At 36.0% G+C, this 20084-nt stretch overlaps 1 protein-coding gene across 6 annotated transcripts in view; it reads left to right on the forward strand.

The window, feature by feature from the left end:
* Nucleotides 1-20084, forward strand: part of COL12A1 (collagen type XII alpha 1 chain) — a 101760-nt gene that overhangs the window by 55638 nt on the left and 26038 nt on the right. For all 6 annotated transcript variants that reach the window (XM_065835549.2, XM_065835548.2, XM_065835550.2 and 3 more), the window contains 16 exons: nucleotides 507-636; nucleotides 1539-1681; nucleotides 3217-3346; nucleotides 3506-3625; nucleotides 4210-4356; nucleotides 5163-5279; nucleotides 5702-5848; nucleotides 6317-6391; nucleotides 6950-7089; nucleotides 9266-9389; nucleotides 9588-9731; nucleotides 12575-12739; nucleotides 13614-13652; nucleotides 13743-13881; nucleotides 16037-16179; nucleotides 16540-16649. In XM_065835549.2, the coding sequence (XP_065691621.2) occupies nucleotides 507-636; nucleotides 1539-1681; nucleotides 3217-3346; nucleotides 3506-3625; nucleotides 4210-4356; nucleotides 5163-5279; nucleotides 5702-5848; nucleotides 6317-6391; nucleotides 6950-7089; nucleotides 9266-9389; nucleotides 9588-9731; nucleotides 12575-12739; nucleotides 13614-13652; nucleotides 13743-13881; nucleotides 16037-16179; nucleotides 16540-16649 (2013 nt within the window). The remainder of the gene's footprint in view (nucleotides 1-506; nucleotides 637-1538; nucleotides 1682-3216; nucleotides 3347-3505; nucleotides 3626-4209; nucleotides 4357-5162; nucleotides 5280-5701; nucleotides 5849-6316; nucleotides 6392-6949; nucleotides 7090-9265; nucleotides 9390-9587; nucleotides 9732-12574; nucleotides 12740-13613; nucleotides 13653-13742; nucleotides 13882-16036; nucleotides 16180-16539; nucleotides 16650-20084) is intronic.

Consider the following 20084-nt stretch of genomic DNA (forward strand, 5'->3'; position numbering starts at 1 on the left):
GTTTTAGGGCTAAGTCTTTGAACGGACTCACACAAAATGTATACCTATATTGCACCCATACTGATTAATATATTTTTATGCACAGGAATTGGAAGAATTTGCATCTGTAAAGTGAAACTGCATATTATTTCACACATGAGTGGGAACCTGTCTATTAGTACCCGTTAGAGTATGGCCTTTATACATCAGTAAACCAGAATTTACTTTTTTTGGTTTCAGTTCCTGAATATTTCTTCTTCTTCCTTTTTTTTTTTTTTCTTTTTCCCCTGAACTATTTTCATGTAAAATGTAAAAAATAACAATTCCATTTGCAGAATGAGAACTCCTTATGTATTTGTCATTATTTTACACCTGCTCTTGAATTTTTTTTTTTAAACTCGTATTGGTTTTTTTGGAAAGTGTGCACCATAATTGTGTTCCTGTATTTCATTCAAATTGTTCATTTGAACAAGATATGGTATAAACTGAAGCTTTTTTAATAAAGGTGCCTTTTTTTTCTGTTTTAGATTGTGGTACCAGGCAACACTCGTGATGTGATGCTGGAGCGCTTGGCTCCTGACACTCCTTACTCAATAAATGTTATAGCTCTGTATGCAGATGGGGAAGGAAATCCAAGCCAAGCACAGGGAAGAACATGTAAGAGGCATTCAGTGTTTTCTTTGTGAAAGATATGTCAAAATTGGTGTGTGAAGGGTTTATACGATCGATTGCAATCTCAATTAGTGTAAGCCATTCAGTGCAACTCTTACATCAATGCATCTGAATTATGGCTGAAGCAATTATAGGCTTCCATGGATGGGTGCTTTTGCTATGTTGTCTGGCAGCTGTGGCATGTGCATAATCCCTAATGTAATTTTCACTTGTGAAATAAATTTAATTTGAATGTTTAAGAGTTTAAAACCTGTTATTTAAAATGTGATTGCAATTTGTCCTTTGGAAAAAAAAAATCACACTAAAATGGGTAGAATTTGCTGTCAAGAGAAGAAAAATTGTGATTCCTGTTCTGTGTCTTACATGATAACTGTGTAGGTCAACCTTCCCAGATTTTTTTTTTTTTTCCTGGAAATTCCTAAACGACAGAATGTCCTTGTTACAACTTAGTTTGTGGGATCTTGGTTGGTTTGGCTTCTTTATTACTTTTTTAATTCATTTTAGAAGTAACATGTGAAGAAACTGTCTCTGGCAGTGATAGGTCACCTTTCTTTTGCTGCTTCTATACTTTCTCTGTTAAACTCCCATATTCATCTAAAACTTGCAGATGCGACAGGCTATAGTTTTCTGTAAAAGTCTGAGAAGCAGCATGTTTGTAGATGCTCACTTCGCACATCCCTCTGATGTTCTCCCCCTTCCATACTGCTCCAGTTCATCCAGTTAAGGCCCTATTTCTATTTAAGGCCTTCAGACACTGCTGTATTATTGTTGAAAAAATCTACCTGTATATGCCTATTCAGAGTTTCAGGGAGCGTTTGAATCAGGGAGAGTGACACTGAGGTGGAAGACTCATGCTACATACAACCTTCTGTATTTTCTTTCTTTAGTGCCTCGCAGTGGTCCAAGGAATGTGAGAGTGTTCGATGAGACCACAAACAGCCTTTCTGTACAATGGGACCATGCTGACGGGCCAGTCCAGCAGTACAGAATCATTTATTCACCCACTGTGGGAGACCCTATAGATGAATATGTAAGTTCCGTAATTCCTTAGTAAGCATTGAGACATTCTCAGTTGACACTTTTGGGTACAGAAAAACAGATACCTGTTCTATAAGTAGTATACTCTGCATACCCTGTGGTCCTTTAGTCATTGTTGTCAATGGTAAGAAGCCATAGTTTGTATGAAACTTTTTTTCCACAAAGTTGCAGAACATGTATGGTTTAATGAACTATCTTGCGTGTAAAATAATGTTAAATATGTGAGTCACACATTAATCAGAAGATGTTGAGCAGAACTTGCTTTCTGACATTTAGTTCAAACATTGTGCTACAGTGAACAACCATCTATTACTTCATACTCTATTCATTATGAAGTCAGTGTGCTAAGATACAGAATAAACTTAAGCCTCCATTTTATAGAGGGAAGAGAGTTGCCAGAGTTTAATAACAAAGCAGTGATAACTTTGATTCAGCATCTCACTTGCTTTTGTAAGATTCACTATGAAATATAAGTGTTTGTGTTTAATTTCCTTCAGCTTAATGACAGCACAAGTTAATCTGAAGTTTATAAAATTCTGAGTGCTTATAGCAAAACCAAAATCAGACTTTATAGAGGTCAATGACAGAATTCCTGCTGACTGTCACCAGCCAAAATATAACATGTACAGAGTGTCATTCAAATGGTATTCCTGCTTTTATGTTATTGTACAGGACAGGCTGAAAATCCAGTGTTTGAAAGTTCCCTGCCGGACCTGTTAATCAGGACACACATATTTTTCAACACACATATCTTCTTTGCAGAAAATATTTGACATGTCATAAAAGCAGCAAGACTCAAACAACTGAAAATTTTTGTCAAGTAATAAGGAAAAATGTTGACTGGGATATGTTTTTGAGATAGATATCTCAAGTTACTTTCTATAGTTTCAGTGCTTTATAGCCATTTTATGGAGCAGTGTCCCTTTTTGGATTACACCTATCTTCTCATTAGAAGGGAGCAATACCTGATGGCTGCACCCAGAAGTTGAGATGTTGAGAGATGTATAAACAGACACATTTTTACATATTAAAATATTTAGAGCTTCCTTTTCACACTTAACTGTTGTTTCTGCCAAGAAAGTGACATCCTAAGATGAGGATAATGAAAAAGTAGAAATGAAACTGATGAGTAGCCTGAATCACTTTGACTTCCATCCTCATTTTAGAAGCTTTTCCCTCTCTTTTTCTGTCTTGAAACACATCTTCATGACTTTTTCCTTTCTATGAGGGAACAGTAGGGAATTCTTAGTGAAGAGCTAGCAGCATCTCAGTCTGATGTGAGGGTAGGGACTGAAGAGTCAATTTGTTTTATCTTTTTGCACTGATCACAGCATTTTATATTTTAAAATAACAAATACTGATAATTGTTTATAGGCTATAACCTTTAAGATATCCCAAATGACCCTATCTACAGTGGTACAAAAAAGTGTGCCAAGTGTTAAAACAAATTTTTACTCCTAGTTACTCTTATTATTGATCAGTTACAGGACTGTGAGTTTGTTTACTTCTGTTTCTTTTGTATTATAGACAACAGTTCCTGGGATAAGAAATAATGTGATACTACAACCACTGCAATCAGATACACCATATAAAATTACTGTTGTGGCTGTATATGAAGATGGAGATGGTGGGCAGCTGACTGGAAATGGCAGAACTGGTAATTAATTTTAATATTATATATAATTTTTTAAATGTATGACACATATTCCTTGAGCACTACATCATTGTGATTATTACCTATGAGAGCTAGAATGTAAGCTTCTAGAGGCTGAAAAACAGTCACTAGTCTAATTAGAGTGCTTTTCTTCCTTTTTAGTTGGACTACTTCCCCCTCAAAATATGTATATAACTGATGAATGGTATACACGATTCAGAGTTTCCTGGGATCCTTCACCATCCCCTGTTCTTGGCTATAAAATTGTATACAAACCCGTGGGTAAGAAAACCTTTTTGTTCTGAGTTCACTTTCAGATCACTGAATGGTTAATGGAAGATCAGAATAGAAATTTTGATGGAAGCTTAAGTCTTGTTATCAGTATTTTATACAAAGCACAAACTATCAAATACAATGTTTCACACATTCAGTTACAGAGATGGAATTATAGAGTTAAAATTTAATACAGTGAGTAGATCAAGTCCTTGACCATGCTTGTTATTTTCTGTAATGCCTCTTGTCCTCCTGGGGATATGAACGAACTGGTGTATATGAAATGAGTATTGGACAGTTATTAAGGTACTAATGTCCTTCAGAACCTTTGTTTTCTGTGGCAGTGAAACAATGTAAATACTGTCCTATAAGTTAAATTAATCACTAACATTGCACAACAGTTTGTAAAGTTGTGTGTACATTCTGTTTGTAACAGTCTAACATACTAAAATCCAATAAATTAGTATGTTTTGTTTTCAAAAAACTGAGATTAACAATTAATGAGATGTAAAAGATGGTAGATAGGTTTGTAGCTCACCTAATCATGAGCCTTTCCCTCTCTTTACTTTCTTAATGCTTTCTTTCAACACAAGGTTCAAATGAGCCCATGGAGGTTTTTGTGGGAGAAGTGACTTCCTACACCTTGCATAATCTGTCTCCCAGTACTACTTACGATGTGAATGTTTACGCCCAGTATGATTCTGGAATGAGCATACCCTTGGCAGATCAAGGCACTACATGTGAGTCAAAATAACTTCTTTTGGTAATCATGTTAGATACATATGCTGATCTGAAATAACTTTGATTAAGAAAGGATTTTTAAATCTGATTGTTAGAATGTCTGAATATCCTCTCATGGAGAATGCTTATCATCTGTCCATGGTGTAGATCGTAAAGACACTAAGTTTGGGAACAGTAATGGAAATACAGTTTTAAATAACAATTTGGTAACAAAAAATTTTCTAGTCTGCCTCCTAACCTTTTTTTCAACTATAGTTGGAATCAATCTTTGACTGTCTATGGGGTACTACAGAACCTAATCATACTAAGCAGGTCTTGGCTTTTTGCTACTCTGCTTTTATCTCACAGGAATATCCAGTGATTGAAACTTCGGTTATTGGAAGCAGATGATTTTATTGATGGCCTTAGTTAAGAAATTTCTAAAAATTTCTTTGATTAAGATGAATCAAGAATCCTGAGTTTTGTTGACTCAGCACACTGTTTTCATACTGCCATATATAGGTCAGATTCTGATTTTTGGAAGTTTCTTATTTTATCAAGAACTCAACTTACTTCATGTGAAATCTCGTAAAATGGACTGTTACCTAAAACAGGAAGGGTATCAGACTTTAAGTCTTTGTAAATAGCTAGGCTGGATTCTCTAAAGCATAACAGAAAATGAAGAGATTTGACTATAACTGCTCTTTTCTTCTGTGAGTACTTTAAAAATCAAGTTCTGGACCAGCACTGCTACTATAGTTTTGATGTGCTTCATCTGTTACATATTGTTTTTCAGAAAATAATTTATCTCTTTCTCTGTTCACAGTATATTTGAATGTCACTGATGTAACAAGTTACAATGTGGGTTGGAATACTTTCTGTATTCGATGGTCACCTCATCGGTCAGCAACTTCCTACAGACTGAAGCTAAACCCAACTGATGGCAAGTGAATTTTATTTTTTGCATTTTCTGGAAACATAAATACCTTATTTAAGTGGCAACGATGTTTATTTGGGATGACAGCAAGCACCCACCAGAAGCTATGATGCATCATGACGTGTTTTTATAGAGTGGTGAAAAAGGTGAAAAGAGAGGGTGCTGTTTATTGTTTGGTTAATATTCATTAGTGAGAATCTGCTAGTTACCTGGGTTTCACATATACACTGCATTGTTACTCTCCAGTATGTTCCAGAGTGCATAGTCACCACATAATCTTGGTCTAGAAAGACTTTTATGGGACAAGACTGCTGTCCCATCTGCTCCAACCTCCCCTCAAGAAGTCTCTAATCTCTACAGTTATTTGTACAAATATTAAAAAGGGAATAATGGGTTTTAAATTTATTTCCATTGGGCTTTTTTGACAGGTTCCAGGGGACAGGAAATCACTGTCCGTGGATCAGAAACAAGCCATTGCTTTACTGGCCTCTCACCAGACACAGAATACAATGCTACTGTCTTTGTACAGACCCCTAACCTTGAAGGACCTCCAGTCTCCATGAGGGAGCGTACAGGTAGGTAATAGGTACTGTGAAGCTTAAGTTTTGGTTCTAGAACTTGTCTTGTTTCAACTCTAGAACTTGTCTTGCTCCTAAGTGCCTTTCAATACCTCTTTTAAGTGCAATTCAATTCAACTCAGTGCAATTTCAACTACAGTTGATGAGCGAAAGAGAAATTCCTGTGCTCTTCTTCAAACCAAATATTTCCTAGCACTTGGATAAAAAACAGATGCATTATCAAAGTACAGTGTTACTCAGCTCATGTAAAAATGTTCCTGTTGTAATGAAATCATGTACCTTTTTAAACAATAACTATAATCTTTTTACTGTTGTAACACAATAAATGTTTCCTTGTCTATTGTGCATTGTTTAGGTTAGGGAAAAAAGATTAGAAACTTTCTGTGTGGCAATATAATACATAATCTAGAGCTTTTCCTTGAATGAAATTATTTATGTGGAGTAAAAAAAATTATTCCATTTCAGTGCTCAAACCTACAGAGGCACCAACTCCACCACCTACCCCTCCTCCACCTCCCACAATTCCTCCAGCTCGAGATGGTATGTTTATTTGTAGAATTATTCATTATTTTTCTGTAGATGCTATACTGCTTCAGAGTTTAATTCTATTTTTCATGAATTTAAATATGTTTAAAACTGGCACAGCATGTTAGGGAAGTTTGAGACCAGTTTCCTGATGCCATCCATTTGCTCTTGAGCTTTATGAGACTTCAGCATTTCCTGATTTAGAACAGAAAGGTGCATAAATTTGGTGAAAAAAATAATGGTGTTCTATAGCCCTGCAGCAAGTCTGTGAGTCTGTCTGACCTGAGCAGACAATCTATGTTTTATGGTAGATACTCAGAAAAAAAAAAAAAAAAGTAATTTAAAACATTTACATTTGATACTTGAGTTCTTCTTTATTTCTTGAACTTTTATTTGAAAATTTTTATTAAATGTTTTTGTGTTGAACATTAGCCAACTGCCAGGTTGACTGTGTGGTAGTAGAAGCTTGCTGAATATTTGTCATTCTTGAATTTTCAAATTTTGGAGCAATGCTCTTTATTTCATAGTGATATGATTGATGTGTTTTAAGTTTTCCTTTTCTTGATCTTTCAGTATGCAGGGGTGCCAAAGCAGACATAGTATTCTTGACTGATGCTTCCTGGAGTATTGGTGATGATAACTTCAACAAAGTAGTGAAATTTGTTTTTAATACAGTAGGAGCTTTTGACTTGATTAATCCTGCTGGAATCCAGGTGGGTTTTTTTATTTCTATTTGGTATATTTTGGAGGGAAGCTAAAGACGAAATTGAATTAATCAAGTTACAACTGATTTTTACTTTCTTTCAGAATGCTGTCTTTTTTTTTTTTTTTTTATTAGATTGTTGTACAATGCAAGTGTACATGTGTGCATGTATAACTCTTTATGAAATATATTGGTCATTTTGTAAATACAAAGGGAATCTAGTCTATCATGAGAGGTTACTATTCCAAAAGATTAAAGTTGCAGTGTGTGTGAATCCTCCAGGGAGAGAAACTGGCGTCGTGTATGATCAATGTATGGTTGATTTTATATTTTAATTTCTTTGTATAGGGCATCAACAATTGGCACACTGTTTAGTTGTTAAATACTAGGTTCTGTCTGTGTCATATCATCTGTTTTGGGGGTAGTCTGACTGTTGAGTGGGGGTTATGTTTTAATTTCTCAGTGCAAGAAAGGAGTCTTGTACATGTAGAGACCAGGTCCCTGGCCATTAGCGCCGTGTCTTGTTGAGCTGCCTGTAATCCCAGTGCAGTAAGTAGACAGAATCCCCTTGAGAAACACTCTTCCACAGATCTTTTCATCCCATCCTGAAGATAGATAACATGGGTCCACTCCACAGTGGGCATAGTAAAAGTGTGAAAAGGTGAAAAGTTGGTCCTCTCAATGAATTAATACATCTTGAAAGACTGAACAGTAATAACCACTGAGGACTTTCAGCATTTCTGGGCTGATCATAGTCATGTCAAAGACATTTCCCGCCAGGCTTCTTACTGTGAGCTTGCACCAGTACTGATTTTCTTCTGCTTATGGGAAGATGGATGAGATCACTGCCTAGGTTCCCCTGGCCATTTCTGTTTCATGACATAAAGTGAATGATATGAGATGTAAGAGCGCTTCTTAAGAGGTATTTCTGCCGCATTGCAATGACTTACAGGTGCAGTGCACCTTCCTTACTTAAAAGGGTTAAAAGGCTGAAGGTGGGTTTTTTTTGTTTCTTTGTTTGATTTTGTGTATTGTTTTTTTGGTTTTGTTTTTTGTTTTAATTTTTGTTTTGGTGGTGGTTGTTGTTTTTAATTTTTTTTGTTTGTTTTTGTTTTTGTTTTTTGTTTTGTGTGGTTTTTTTTCTTTTCTTTTTTTTTTTTTTGGTGGGGGATTGTGGGAGGGATTTTGTCCAGTAACTATAAAAACTACTTACACTGCTCATGAACTGCTTTTCATCTTCTAAGAATGTTTTTAGAACTTTGATTCTCTATCTTCAACTCTCCAGACGTTTAAAGGAAAAGATACCCCTCACACTTGGCTTTGTCTCAGACATTCTTTATCCTTCTTAGCTCTAATCTATACCGGTAGTTTTCCTTTCCATTTGTTTGTTTGTTTTATAATCTTTTTTTTTCCCATGAATATGTATGGCTCCCTGGCCTAGCGATAGAGAAGCCTAATAGAGGTGACAGAGACATGTGACAGAGACATGTGTATGCTAATGTTTAGTAAAATATTTAACTCACATACCTCTTGAAATAATTGCAACAATCTCATGTTTTGAATTGGATATTAATAATTTTAAAAGTGGAATTTGCTTCGATAAATACATGTGAATATACACATATAGAGAGATGTCTATTCAGCATCAAATTAGTATAATATTGTAATTTTGCAGATTATTAGAAGGCGTAAAGTGAAATATATAAATATAATATTTAAAGATGATTTGAGAATACACGTTCGGTGATAGTATTCTAGCATTTAAGGCAAGAGACTACACAATTTTGTACATATCCAATTTTGTTGACATATACTTGCCAAATAGTCTTTGTATTTCCTAATTTAAAAAAAAGCAGAGTTTTTGTAAATACTGTACCTCTGCTCAGAAGCAGAGAATAAGCACTATATGTATATGCATCATAGTAACAGCAATATTTTAATAATATGTATTTAAGGTTACATCACATTTCTTACAAAAAAGAGAAAGAAGGAAAAAAGTGTCATGTGCATGTCTGTGATGATATTTGTGTTGGTAAATATGTATGTGTGTATATAATCGTAAAGATATGAAAAAGATTTTGCAGTTATTTAATGCCTACTACTATACCACAATACATATTTCAATGGAGAGGGTTGGTTTGAATATGGAAGTATGAGACTAAACACTGTGATATATTCCATTTCAGGTTTCATTTGTGCAGTACAGTGATGAAGCAAAATCTGAGTTTAAACTGAATACATTTGATGACAAGGCCCAGGCCCTGGGAGCTCTTCAAAATATTCAGTATAGAGGAGGAAACACAAGGACAGGTAATTCTGAGTGGTAATTATATTTCTTTAAGATAAAGTGATTTCAGAAACTGCCTCACTATCATAATATTACATGGCTGAAGAATTAGGTTTTTATGTTCTTTTGTTTTAGATTTGTGGCTGTTGTCCTGTCAAAGTAAGGGATTTCTTCTCTTGTAGATAATATGACTGACACCTTGTTCACTGTGCACTTTGCAGGCAAAGCCCTAACATTTATCAAAGAAAAGGTTTTGACTTGGGAGAGTGGCATGAGGCGAGGTGTTCCCAAGGTACTTGTTGTTGTCACAGATGGTCGGTCTCAGGATGAGGTGAGGAAAGCAGCAACGGTCATACAGCACTCTGGTAAGCAATTCACAGTATCTGGCTGTTTCATTCCCTTATGTGTTAAGCAATGCAATTATAAGTGGTGCATCAGTTATCTGGGAAAACTTTACTCATCATTTATGGACTCAGAAACGTATTCTGAGTACTTGGGAAAAACTCAAAACTGTTTAAAGATATTTAGACCCTGGGCCAGACATCGCTTTTTCTTTCTCTGTCTTCTTTCTGGGGAAGGATGTGGCTGCCCAAGGCTTTCAAGTAATTTCTCATGCATATCATTTCACAGATGTGACTTTCGGTTACTTCTTTCTCTCCTTGCTGTGTGGACCCCAGGGATCATTGTGAAATATATGGCATTCTAGTGCTTTTGGTGTAATGGACCGGGCTTTTTGAGCTTTATGTTTTACCTGGTATAAACCAGTGGATCTCCGGTTAAAGTAACTGCTTTTGGTGGAGCTGGATCTGAATTGACTCCTTCATTATCTTTTGAGCTGAGAAGCATTGCGCTTCCTCTTCAGATTTACTGAATGTGGCTTATATGAGTTTAATAATCTATTCCTGTCCCTGCACCCAGCAGTTTTGCATTTTGGTGCATGAACTACCTGGAGTTCTTTTCCCTGGGTAAGCAGATTATGTACTTCCTTATGGAAATCACTGGCATGTAAAACACAAGTGGTGGTCTTCTCTGCCTCCGTGCTCTGAAGGAATCAGCTCTGTCTAGATGACTTATAAAGATGTTTGTCTAACTTATTCATAAGTCTCTACAGTCTCCCTGGATAATCTGCTTCAGTGCTTAACTGCCATAATAGTTGGAAAGCTTTACCTCGAATTTTGCCTTTGTGTTTATTGATGCTAATGATTTTATTGTCTTATTTTCATTTACCTAGTTAACTAGCAAAGTAATTGATCACTGTTCACTACAGTGGGCCTTCGTATTTGAAGTCTGTTGTCATTTCCACTTCGTCTTCTTTCTAGACTAAACAAACCCATTTCCTTCAACCTCCTCTTGACCATGTTTTCTAAACCTCTTATCATTTTTCCTGTCCTTTCTACTTACTTTGGTTTCTTCCTATCTTAAACGTTGTGCTAAAAACTGGACAGAGTATTTCAGCCAAAGCTTCACCAGAATTGACTACAGAGGAATAATTACCCCCATTTCTTTTTGAAAAATTAAAAATGTAGACAAAGATAGTTTTGTCATTTGCAATAAGTGTGAATTCTCCTTTTAGCCTCCAACCAGATTTTCCAGTGTCTATGCACTTGCTTGTTGATGAAATTTTGTGTGATTTTTTTTTTTTTTCCCTTATTTTCTGTTATGGCAAAGAGAGGCTTAGGTAGGAGAAGGGAAATGAAGAAATGAATCATAGACAGAATTCTGTAAAGGCTAGAAGACAGCAGCAAACAAAAACTTGACACAGAAAGCAAGGAGACACTAATTTAAGGATTTGAAGAGGAAAACCACCCTGACAAAGAATCACAGAATCAAAGAATACCAGCTTGTAAGGAACCACAAGGATCATCTGGTCCAACTTTTCTTGGCAAAAGCAAGGAGATTATGATTTCACACCTAGTGAGATGAATTGCATTCTGAATCTGCCCATGTCTCTCTTCTGATTATAGAAGACTAAATAACTAGGTTAAACTCATTGCTAACTTGGAAAGTAAAAACTGGTGAGATGACTAGCACCCTAAGAAAGTGAAAGGGAAACCGAGAAGTATAAAATGCAGGGGATGACAACAGTTAGAGAACTCAGTAACTAATGGTGTGCACAGAGATTTTGGACACAGAACAAATTTAAGACACTGTAGAGTTGAAAGAATTGTACATTTTGTATGGAAGAGTGAGGGGACTATGTAGCCAAATCTGTGTGAGCTTGCATAATGCCCAACAAAAACCATTACCTAACACTGCCATGTTGACCACTAGACCGTGTCCCTAAGTGCCACATCTACATGTGTTTGAAACACCTCTAGGGATGGTGACTCAACCACTTCTCTGGGCAGCCTGTTCCAATGCCTGACAATTCTTTCCATGAAGAAGTTTTTCTTAATATCCAATCTAAACCACCCTGGTGCAACTTAGGGCCATTTCCTCTTGTTGTATTACTTGTTACTTGGGAGAACAGACTGACAACCACCTCACTACAACCTCCTTTCAGAGAGTGATAAGGTCTCCCCTCAGTCTCTTTTCCTCCAGACTAAACAATCCCAGATCCCTCAGCTGCTTCTCATAAGACTTGCACTCCAGACACTTCACGATCTTCATTGCCCTTCTCTGAACCCTCTCCAGCACCACAATGTCTTTCTTGTAGTGAGGAGCACAAGACTGAAAAAATATTGAAGGTTTGGCTTCACTAGTGCCAGTACAGGAAAATCACAGAATCACAGAATCACAGAATTGGCTAGGTTGGAAAAGACCTCAGAGATCATCAAGTCCAACCCTTGGTCCAACTTCAGCCCATTTACTAGATCATGGCACTAAGAGCCATGTCCAATCTCAGTTTAAAAACCTCCAGGGACGGTGAGTCCACCACCTCCCTAGGCAGGCCATTCCAATGCCTGATCACTCTTTCCGTAAAGAACTTCTTCCTAATGTTTACTTCCTTAGTCCTACTGGCCACACTATTTCTGATTCAATGAAGGAAGGAGGAGAAAGTTTTGAAAGAAAGATCCAAAACTGAGTTTAATCCCTCCTGACTTTGGTAGGGTGAAAGGATCTCCAGATTGTATGCTTATGATGAAGGTCAGGTAAAAGATTTGGTAGAGCCTGAGAAATCAATGATAGAGATGGCTTGTAAAATATTGACCTGAAAAATGGTAATATATATTTACCACATTTCAAGTAACAAGTGTTATTTTTACAGGCTTCAGTGTCTTTGTGGTTGGCGTGGCTGATGTAGATTACAATGAGCTGGCTAAGATTGCCAGCAAGCCCAGTGAGCGTCATGTATTTATTGTTGATGACTTTGATGCCTTTGAAAAGATTCAAGATAACCTTGTCACCTTTGTGTGTGAGACAGCTACCTCAAGTGAGTAGAAGACATAAATTTCCTTTTTCCCAAATGAACACATTTACTTACATACTGCTACAGTTACCATCCCATTTAAAGTACATAAAAAGAAATGTTTATATATAAAAGTTAGGTTTTGCAATAACTGGACAGAGTTTAAGGGAGCAAGTTATTTTTTAAAAACGTTGAAGTAGGTATTGCATTTTATGTAAACTTGTCACACATTTTAAAAGTACTAGTATAACAAAAGGAATGTAACAGTGAGTGAGACCTATTGCTTTTTAAAAGGAAGTAGAATTTTGCCTAATGTAAACTCAGGGGCACAATAGGTCTCTTATTTACCACTGGTCTAGGCCTGCTAAAGAGGTGCAGCTATAGTGTGTGATGTTGATTTAAAATTCTCTCAAATTAGATGTTTACTCAAGTGAAATCCTTCTATGGCAAAAATGAGAAATTCTCAGGCCTGTCACGTGCAACTGTGTACTCCCCAACTGCCTCATCTGCTGGCTCCTGAGGAGACGTATAAATCTGCAGTTTTTCCTTGTGAATCTGACAGCTATTATACAGCCTGACTCATGCCTTAAATATTCATGGAAAGACTGTGTAATTGTTCTCCTCTCTTGTTATGAATCAGACTCTTAAAATATTTGGGGGATTCATTTGTTATTCCATACAATTTGTCATTGTAGAAATATCCTACTAACAGTAATGAGTAAAGATTTTAACAGTAATTCTGCCACAGAGCAGAACACAGCATGACAAGTATAGAAACTGTTGGCTGATAATTAATAATAGCACAGACTTTTTGGTAATAAAACTTTCTGAAGTATATATGTGTTCATATCCTGTTAGGTTTCATAGTTTTGAATTATATGTTTTTCATGTCTTTTAGCTTGCCCTCTTATTTACTTGGATGGATACACTTCACCTGGTAAGAAACTGTCTAACATTTTGCCATAGGTTCATGTCTTTTACAGCTCTACAGTGTTTTTATTTTTCTTTTTTCTCTCTGGCTTTCAAGGTTTCAAGATGCTGGAATCATATAATCTAACAGAGAAGCATTTTGCTTCTGTACAAGGTGTATCACTGGAATCAGGCTCTTTCCCAAGCTATGTAGCATATAGACTCCACAAAAATGCCTTTGTCAGCCAGCCAATACGGTAAGTAAACCTGGAAGGCTTATATTTATGGAAAGAAGGTGAGGAAGGATTAATAGAGTTTAGAGATGATAGAATTAGAATCTTATGGAAGATGCATTGATTTAGCATTCCTTTTACTGAACTCCAAGAAATGTATTCTAAAGAACGTCTATCATTGTTCTCATTAAATGCTAATCTATTTCTTCTGTTGCAATCTGTTCACTATTAATCCAGTTGATTATTGTTCTTTTTTTGAGATTGTACTTTTTTAACCATTTGAGTTACATAAAATGCAGAGTTTGTCCTTAAGCAGTTGAGCAACAGCCTCCTTAATAAACCAAGCTCCACATTGCCAGAGGCAAATGGTTTCAATATGGATGTATGGGCACCACTTTTTGCAGGGACATTATTCATGCAGCCGTAGGCAGCACATTGACGCCATTGACACCATTGACTTAGGGTAGTTTCTCCTCTAATTGAGTTGCTGTATTTGGCAAATGGAGTGGAGTTTTCATGGGCCTGTGGTCTTAGAGCTTGGTTATGGAGAAGTAAATGTATGGTCATTCTTTCCAACATTTTCACACACGCACACACACACACACACACACACAGAGAAGAAAAAATTAATTAGCAAATTAGTTTTAGTAAGAGGAGAACAGTACCTTTCTTTTTCTTTTTACATTTGTTTCTGTGCCACCTATTTAAGTAAGTTTCAAAAAAGTCATTCTGAGTCAGAGGAGAAGCCTAAATATATCCCATTGTTCCTATTAAATTTAAGGAAATTTAATCTTTTCACACAAACCCTTGAAATTTGCAATCCTGCCAGATCAGGTAAAGATCAGTTCACAGGCACAGGAGCTGAGGTGTATGAAGAAATTATTTCTTTTTGACAGCCTTCTGATCTCACAACTTTAAAAGTGGAGTACTTGAGGACTCTTTGAGTTCACTGACATGCCATTACAGTGATGGCAGTGATAGATCTCTGATAGCCTGGATTTTTGTGATCTAAGGAAGTACAGATAATCCCAGTCACAAGGATCTTGTTTTGTACTGCTCTTCCATTAAGATTTAACCCACATTTAGCAGGATAAAATTATAAAAATACAGACTTCCTATTTATTTCATTTTTTTGGAAGGTTGTGATACATAGTAGTCTACTATAAGATGTGGAGTAGACTTTGCAGAGTATTCTGGGCGCTTATTTTTCACGTGAAACCAGAAAATAAAACTCACTATAGACTGATTTAGCAAAGTAATAAAAGCATCCTGATGGCATAGCTGTTTCCATATCTGAAGTATAAATAGAATTGCTATATTTACTTGAATATTTTATTTCTTGCACTGTTTGGTGTGGTGTTGCTGACTTCGTGATGGTGCTTTTATTGCAGTGTTCATAATCATATAAGCTTTGCCCAGAATACAGAGCAGCTTCTTGCTTGATTTTGAGATTTCTGTGTTAATGTTCATGAGGTCAAATCCTCTTCTCAGTTCAGTTATAATGATTAAGGAGAAGCAGAAGCTACCTCCTTTCTTACAGATCCCTTCCTTAATTCTCTCCCTTCTCCATAAGAAAATGCTGGAGGCCATTTAATGCATGTTTTTATTTACTTTTGGCTTTCTGTTTTCCTGATGTCTAACAGTCTGAACATCACAAATATAAACGCCAGCCACTGATGAATGAGGTGGAGTCCAAATACATCACCAGTTGCAGGGAATACATTAAATACATCCTTCACTGTATCTGTGCCTCAAGGGCAGCAATAGTTAAGCACTGTTTTCTGTTGCCTGTCTAAAACAGGCCGGATGAAAAGCTAAAAGGGCTATGGTCCTATTTTCTGTACTTATCATCAAGGAATTTAAAATATGTGTAGTTTATGCAGAATCTTGCCATAGGAATACATCTTCAAGAGTTCTTGGTCATGTTCTGGCTTCTTCCACAACCATGGTGCCTGGGCCAATTGAAGACAGGCTGTGAGTTCATCTTAACAAATCACATAATGATTTTTATCACAAAGTTATTTTCTGTTTGAGAGAGTAGTTTAAATGCTCAGTTCCCTAAAACACTGTGGTTTCCCTGTTACTCTCATGCCCTTTCTTTGAAAAAGAGCAAATGATGATTATCTTATTTTCCTCATATGTTTCTATGTGAAAAAATGTCCTCATATTGTCTTAACAGGGAGATTCACCCAGAAGGATTGCCACAGTCATACACTATCATCCTGTTATTCCGCCTTCTTCCTGAATCCCCCAATGAGCCTTTTGCAATTTGGCAGATTACAGACAGAGATTACAAACCACAAGTTGGAATTGTGCTTGATCGTAAGAATGATTTTGCTTATTGTGCATTTATAGTTTACGTTACTATGCATGCAATCTTCCCAAATATTTCCAAAACCAAAGCATTCTTACTCAGTAAAAGAATTATATATTTTTAGTTTTAAAATATATGACTTTTTTACTTTGCATATCAATTATTTTTTCAGCTAAGATATTTTTCAACTTTGATAGTATCTCTAAAGCCACAAGAATATACATCTATGTACTTATGGGTCAGTAAAATCACCTATCACTACGTTTACCTATTTGAGTGATATCCTACGTTTTATCCATAAGTGTATCTTAGGATACTAGTTTCAGTAGTACATATAAAATGAAATGTATTATATTCATTTATTGCAGCTGCCAGCAAAGTGCTTTCATTCTTTAATAAGGATACAAGGGGAGAAGTTCAAACTGTAACTTTTGATAATGATGAAGTAAAGAAAATCTTTTATGGAAGCTTCCACAAGGTAAAGGATTGAAATTATGAATGTTGCTTTCTGAAGTGCTGTTCTTTGAAACAAAAGATGAGCAAACAGAAGTCACTGTCAGTTTTATCCAGTCTTTGTATAGTTCTGTAAGTTGACAAGATCTCTGGAATTATAGGTCTTTTTCTTTTTTTTCTTCTTTTTAATTGAGTTAATGACCTACTTTGAACCAGTGTAAGAGATTTATCAAGATTTCATCAATAATTTGTCAAGACTGTGTAAGTGGAGGGGTATATATGAAAAAGATATCATAGCCTGATTCCTGGCACACGAAAGAGCAAGAATGGAAGACAGACTGGAAAAGAAGAAAAAGTCGTGATGACAAAAGATTGGGGTTGTGTATAGTGATTTGGAATCATTCAGAGAAGAAGAGATAACCACAGGAAGCAAATAGCTGTTGACTTACATAAAAAGGCAGGGAACCAATGTTGGGAGGTGAATAGCATGTTGAATAAGATTCATATGTTTAATGAACATAATACATATATATGTACATATTTGATGTGTATGTATATATTGGTATATTTTTGACTTATGTTCACTGGCCCTAAAATATTCCAAAGTACTCCAAAGTAATATTAACTGAGGAAGCAATAATAACAACAGAGATCCCATAAAAGATCGCATTACCTGTTTGCAATTTAGAAGGAAATTCACGTTCTTTGAGTTGCCAAAATGGCTAGTGAAATCCTTACGTGTTACTGCATCTGCCTTGTGTGCTTGCTTTTCTAATTTTATAAAATTATGAAAACTTGATCCTCCCAGGCTTCCTTGCCTCTAGTCATCAGGAGGTGATCTGACTCATGTTACATATGTCTAAAACACAAGTTAAAAAATATTTTCCTGCTGTGTTAAGCGTATATGCTTAAAGCAAGAAAGTGAGTTGCAATTGCAACATTTTTAGTCAGCTGAAATGCACATTCTCATGTTTTCCTTTATCTCCCTTCTGTTTAGTTTAGTTTTCTTCTGATGACTAAATATGGCTGGAGTATACCATTTGTTTTCTTTATGATACCCTCTCCTGCATGACTAGTCACTACCAGTGCTCCTCTGAGGATACAGATAAGAGGTTGCATCTGTCAACTTGCAGATACTGGAGGCCACATTGCCATCCCGGCTCTGCTAGGTTGAAAGCAGGGAAAGCTGGCTGGTGCCAGCATTATGTTTTGTGACTTCCTTCTGTTTAAAACAGAGATGACTACAATAATCACAGATGACTACCCTGTTTCCCCGAAATTTAGACAGGGTCTTATATTAAATTTTCTCCAAAACTTATTACTTTTTTACATTTACAGCTGCCTGTGCACTATTTAAATTGACTTATTTAATGGACTGCAACTAGGGCTTATTTTTGGAGTAGGGTTCATATTTCGAGCACTCTCAAAAGTTCCAAAAAATCATGCCAGGGCTTATTTTCAGGGTAGATCTTATTTTCAGGGAAACAGGATATAAAAACTATTGGTTTCCTCAGAGTTTGACAGAAGATAATTTCCCAAACTGCTTCGATATCATGTTCAGTTATTCTCAGGTATATTATTTAATGACTAATTATTTTTGCATATACAAAGACATGTTTATGTCACTGGCTTTGTGACCGAAACTTGTAGGTAGACTTGGATCACACCTGCATTAGACAGCCTCTATTTTGTCCTTGGCAAATGACTTTTTGCCTTTTTTTTTTTTTGATAGCTTAGTAGGACAACAGAATTTTAACGAAATGTGGTAATCTACTGAGGTGAGGAAAACTGTCAGTAAAGGGTAGGATAGATATCGTTTTAGTGTAAAAATTCAGTCATCACCAAGAATATTACTATTAAAACACAGAACAGCATGTAGCGTGTCACATTTTAGATATCAGTATGAGAGTTGAGACTTCCCTTCTCCAGATTGGTGGTGTGAAGCTTTCTACATGCTGTACTGCCAACAGTCTGTTTTAAGTGTCTACTGCTAATTTAATTGAAACTCAGAGTAATGTTTTTCCTTGTAGTTCCTCTAAATGTAATAGAACTGAGCAGAACTATCAGACATCACTTAGAGTGAATCTCTGCTCATTTATCAGAGCAAATGGGGACCAATATTCAACTCCAGCAACACTAACAGTTATGTAGAACTGTTTGTTATACTTGCTGGTGAAAAACAGCTACAGGTGAAATAGAAATCAATACTTAACTATTATTTTAATAGTTAAGTACACTCATATATATGAACAGAAAGCAATCGTAAGATACCAAACCATGTACAGGAGTAACAACCATTTGCAAACTATCTCAAAGCTCTCAAACTATGAGTTCTTCCTTGTGAGACTATTTGTTAAGCAAAAATTAACAACGTATCAGTTATTAAGTGCAGTTTGTAATATTTTTTCCCCAGAAAGGAAACAAAAGTTCAGATTTTGGTAGTATTTAAAGTAACTGGAGTAGTCTTGATTTAAAGAACTCTGTTTGGGATCTTTCACCATGCAACTGAACTGGCTCTTCTGGATTCTCTCCAGGATGATTACTGATATTGCTATATGAGTTAGGTTGTTAATTATAGCACCATGGGATTCCCCACCTCATGTGCTGGGAAAGCCATATGTATCAGGCATGTTGATTACCTCCTAATAAATTATAGCAGTAGTTTTAGCTGAATAAAAGAAAGAAAGATTAACACATTTCAAAAACAACTTCTGCATTTTCTCCTGCCATTCAGTTTCAAAAAAATGACAAATCTTTAGAATGCAAGAAAAAATATTCCAAAATATCAACATTTTTGTGGCTTTCATTTGATGACTTACTGGCTCACTCAGTGAAGCACAGTTAACTACACCTAACTGTCCGGGGGAATTTGCTTTGGCATACTTGAACACTTTGCGTAGCATGGCTATGATGAAAGCTGTTGAATCTGGCAGGTCCCACAAGAAAAATCCTGACTGCTTGAGACAGTCCTTAAATATATAACTGAATGTTTTGGAGAGACAAATGACTTCTGCTTACTTGTTCGTACCATGCTAGACTTCCTTTTAGGTTGCAGTTTTGCAGTAGTCAGCCACAGCAAATTTTATAGTGAGTGTATGTCTTTCTGATAATGTACTTACGGAATAATAGTTTTCTTAGCTTATTGATGTGGTTTGTTTAGCAGTAGATCAGAACAACATCAAACTTATCTTAAAAGGGGTCCAGAGAGAAAGATTAAAGTGTGTTTTCTTAAAATCTCACTGCCTTTTGGGACCGGAAATGATTAGAAGAGATGCTTTATGTTGGTGTGTTAGAAATTGAAGAGAATGTTTCTGTTAACATTTTGTTTTCAACAAATTATAGCAGGATTGAATACAGAGATGTTTTATTTACTGTAAACACTAAATGCATATTTTTATTAGATTTATGCTTGGGCCATGAGTTTCAGGCTGAAATTCAGTACTAGCATCAAAACAGCAGT

This window comes from Patagioenas fasciata, chromosome 3, assembly GCF_037038585.1.
Source record: "Patagioenas fasciata isolate bPatFas1 chromosome 3, bPatFas1.hap1, whole genome shotgun sequence".
Taxonomy (NCBI): domain Eukaryota; kingdom Metazoa; phylum Chordata; class Aves; order Columbiformes; family Columbidae; genus Patagioenas; species Patagioenas fasciata.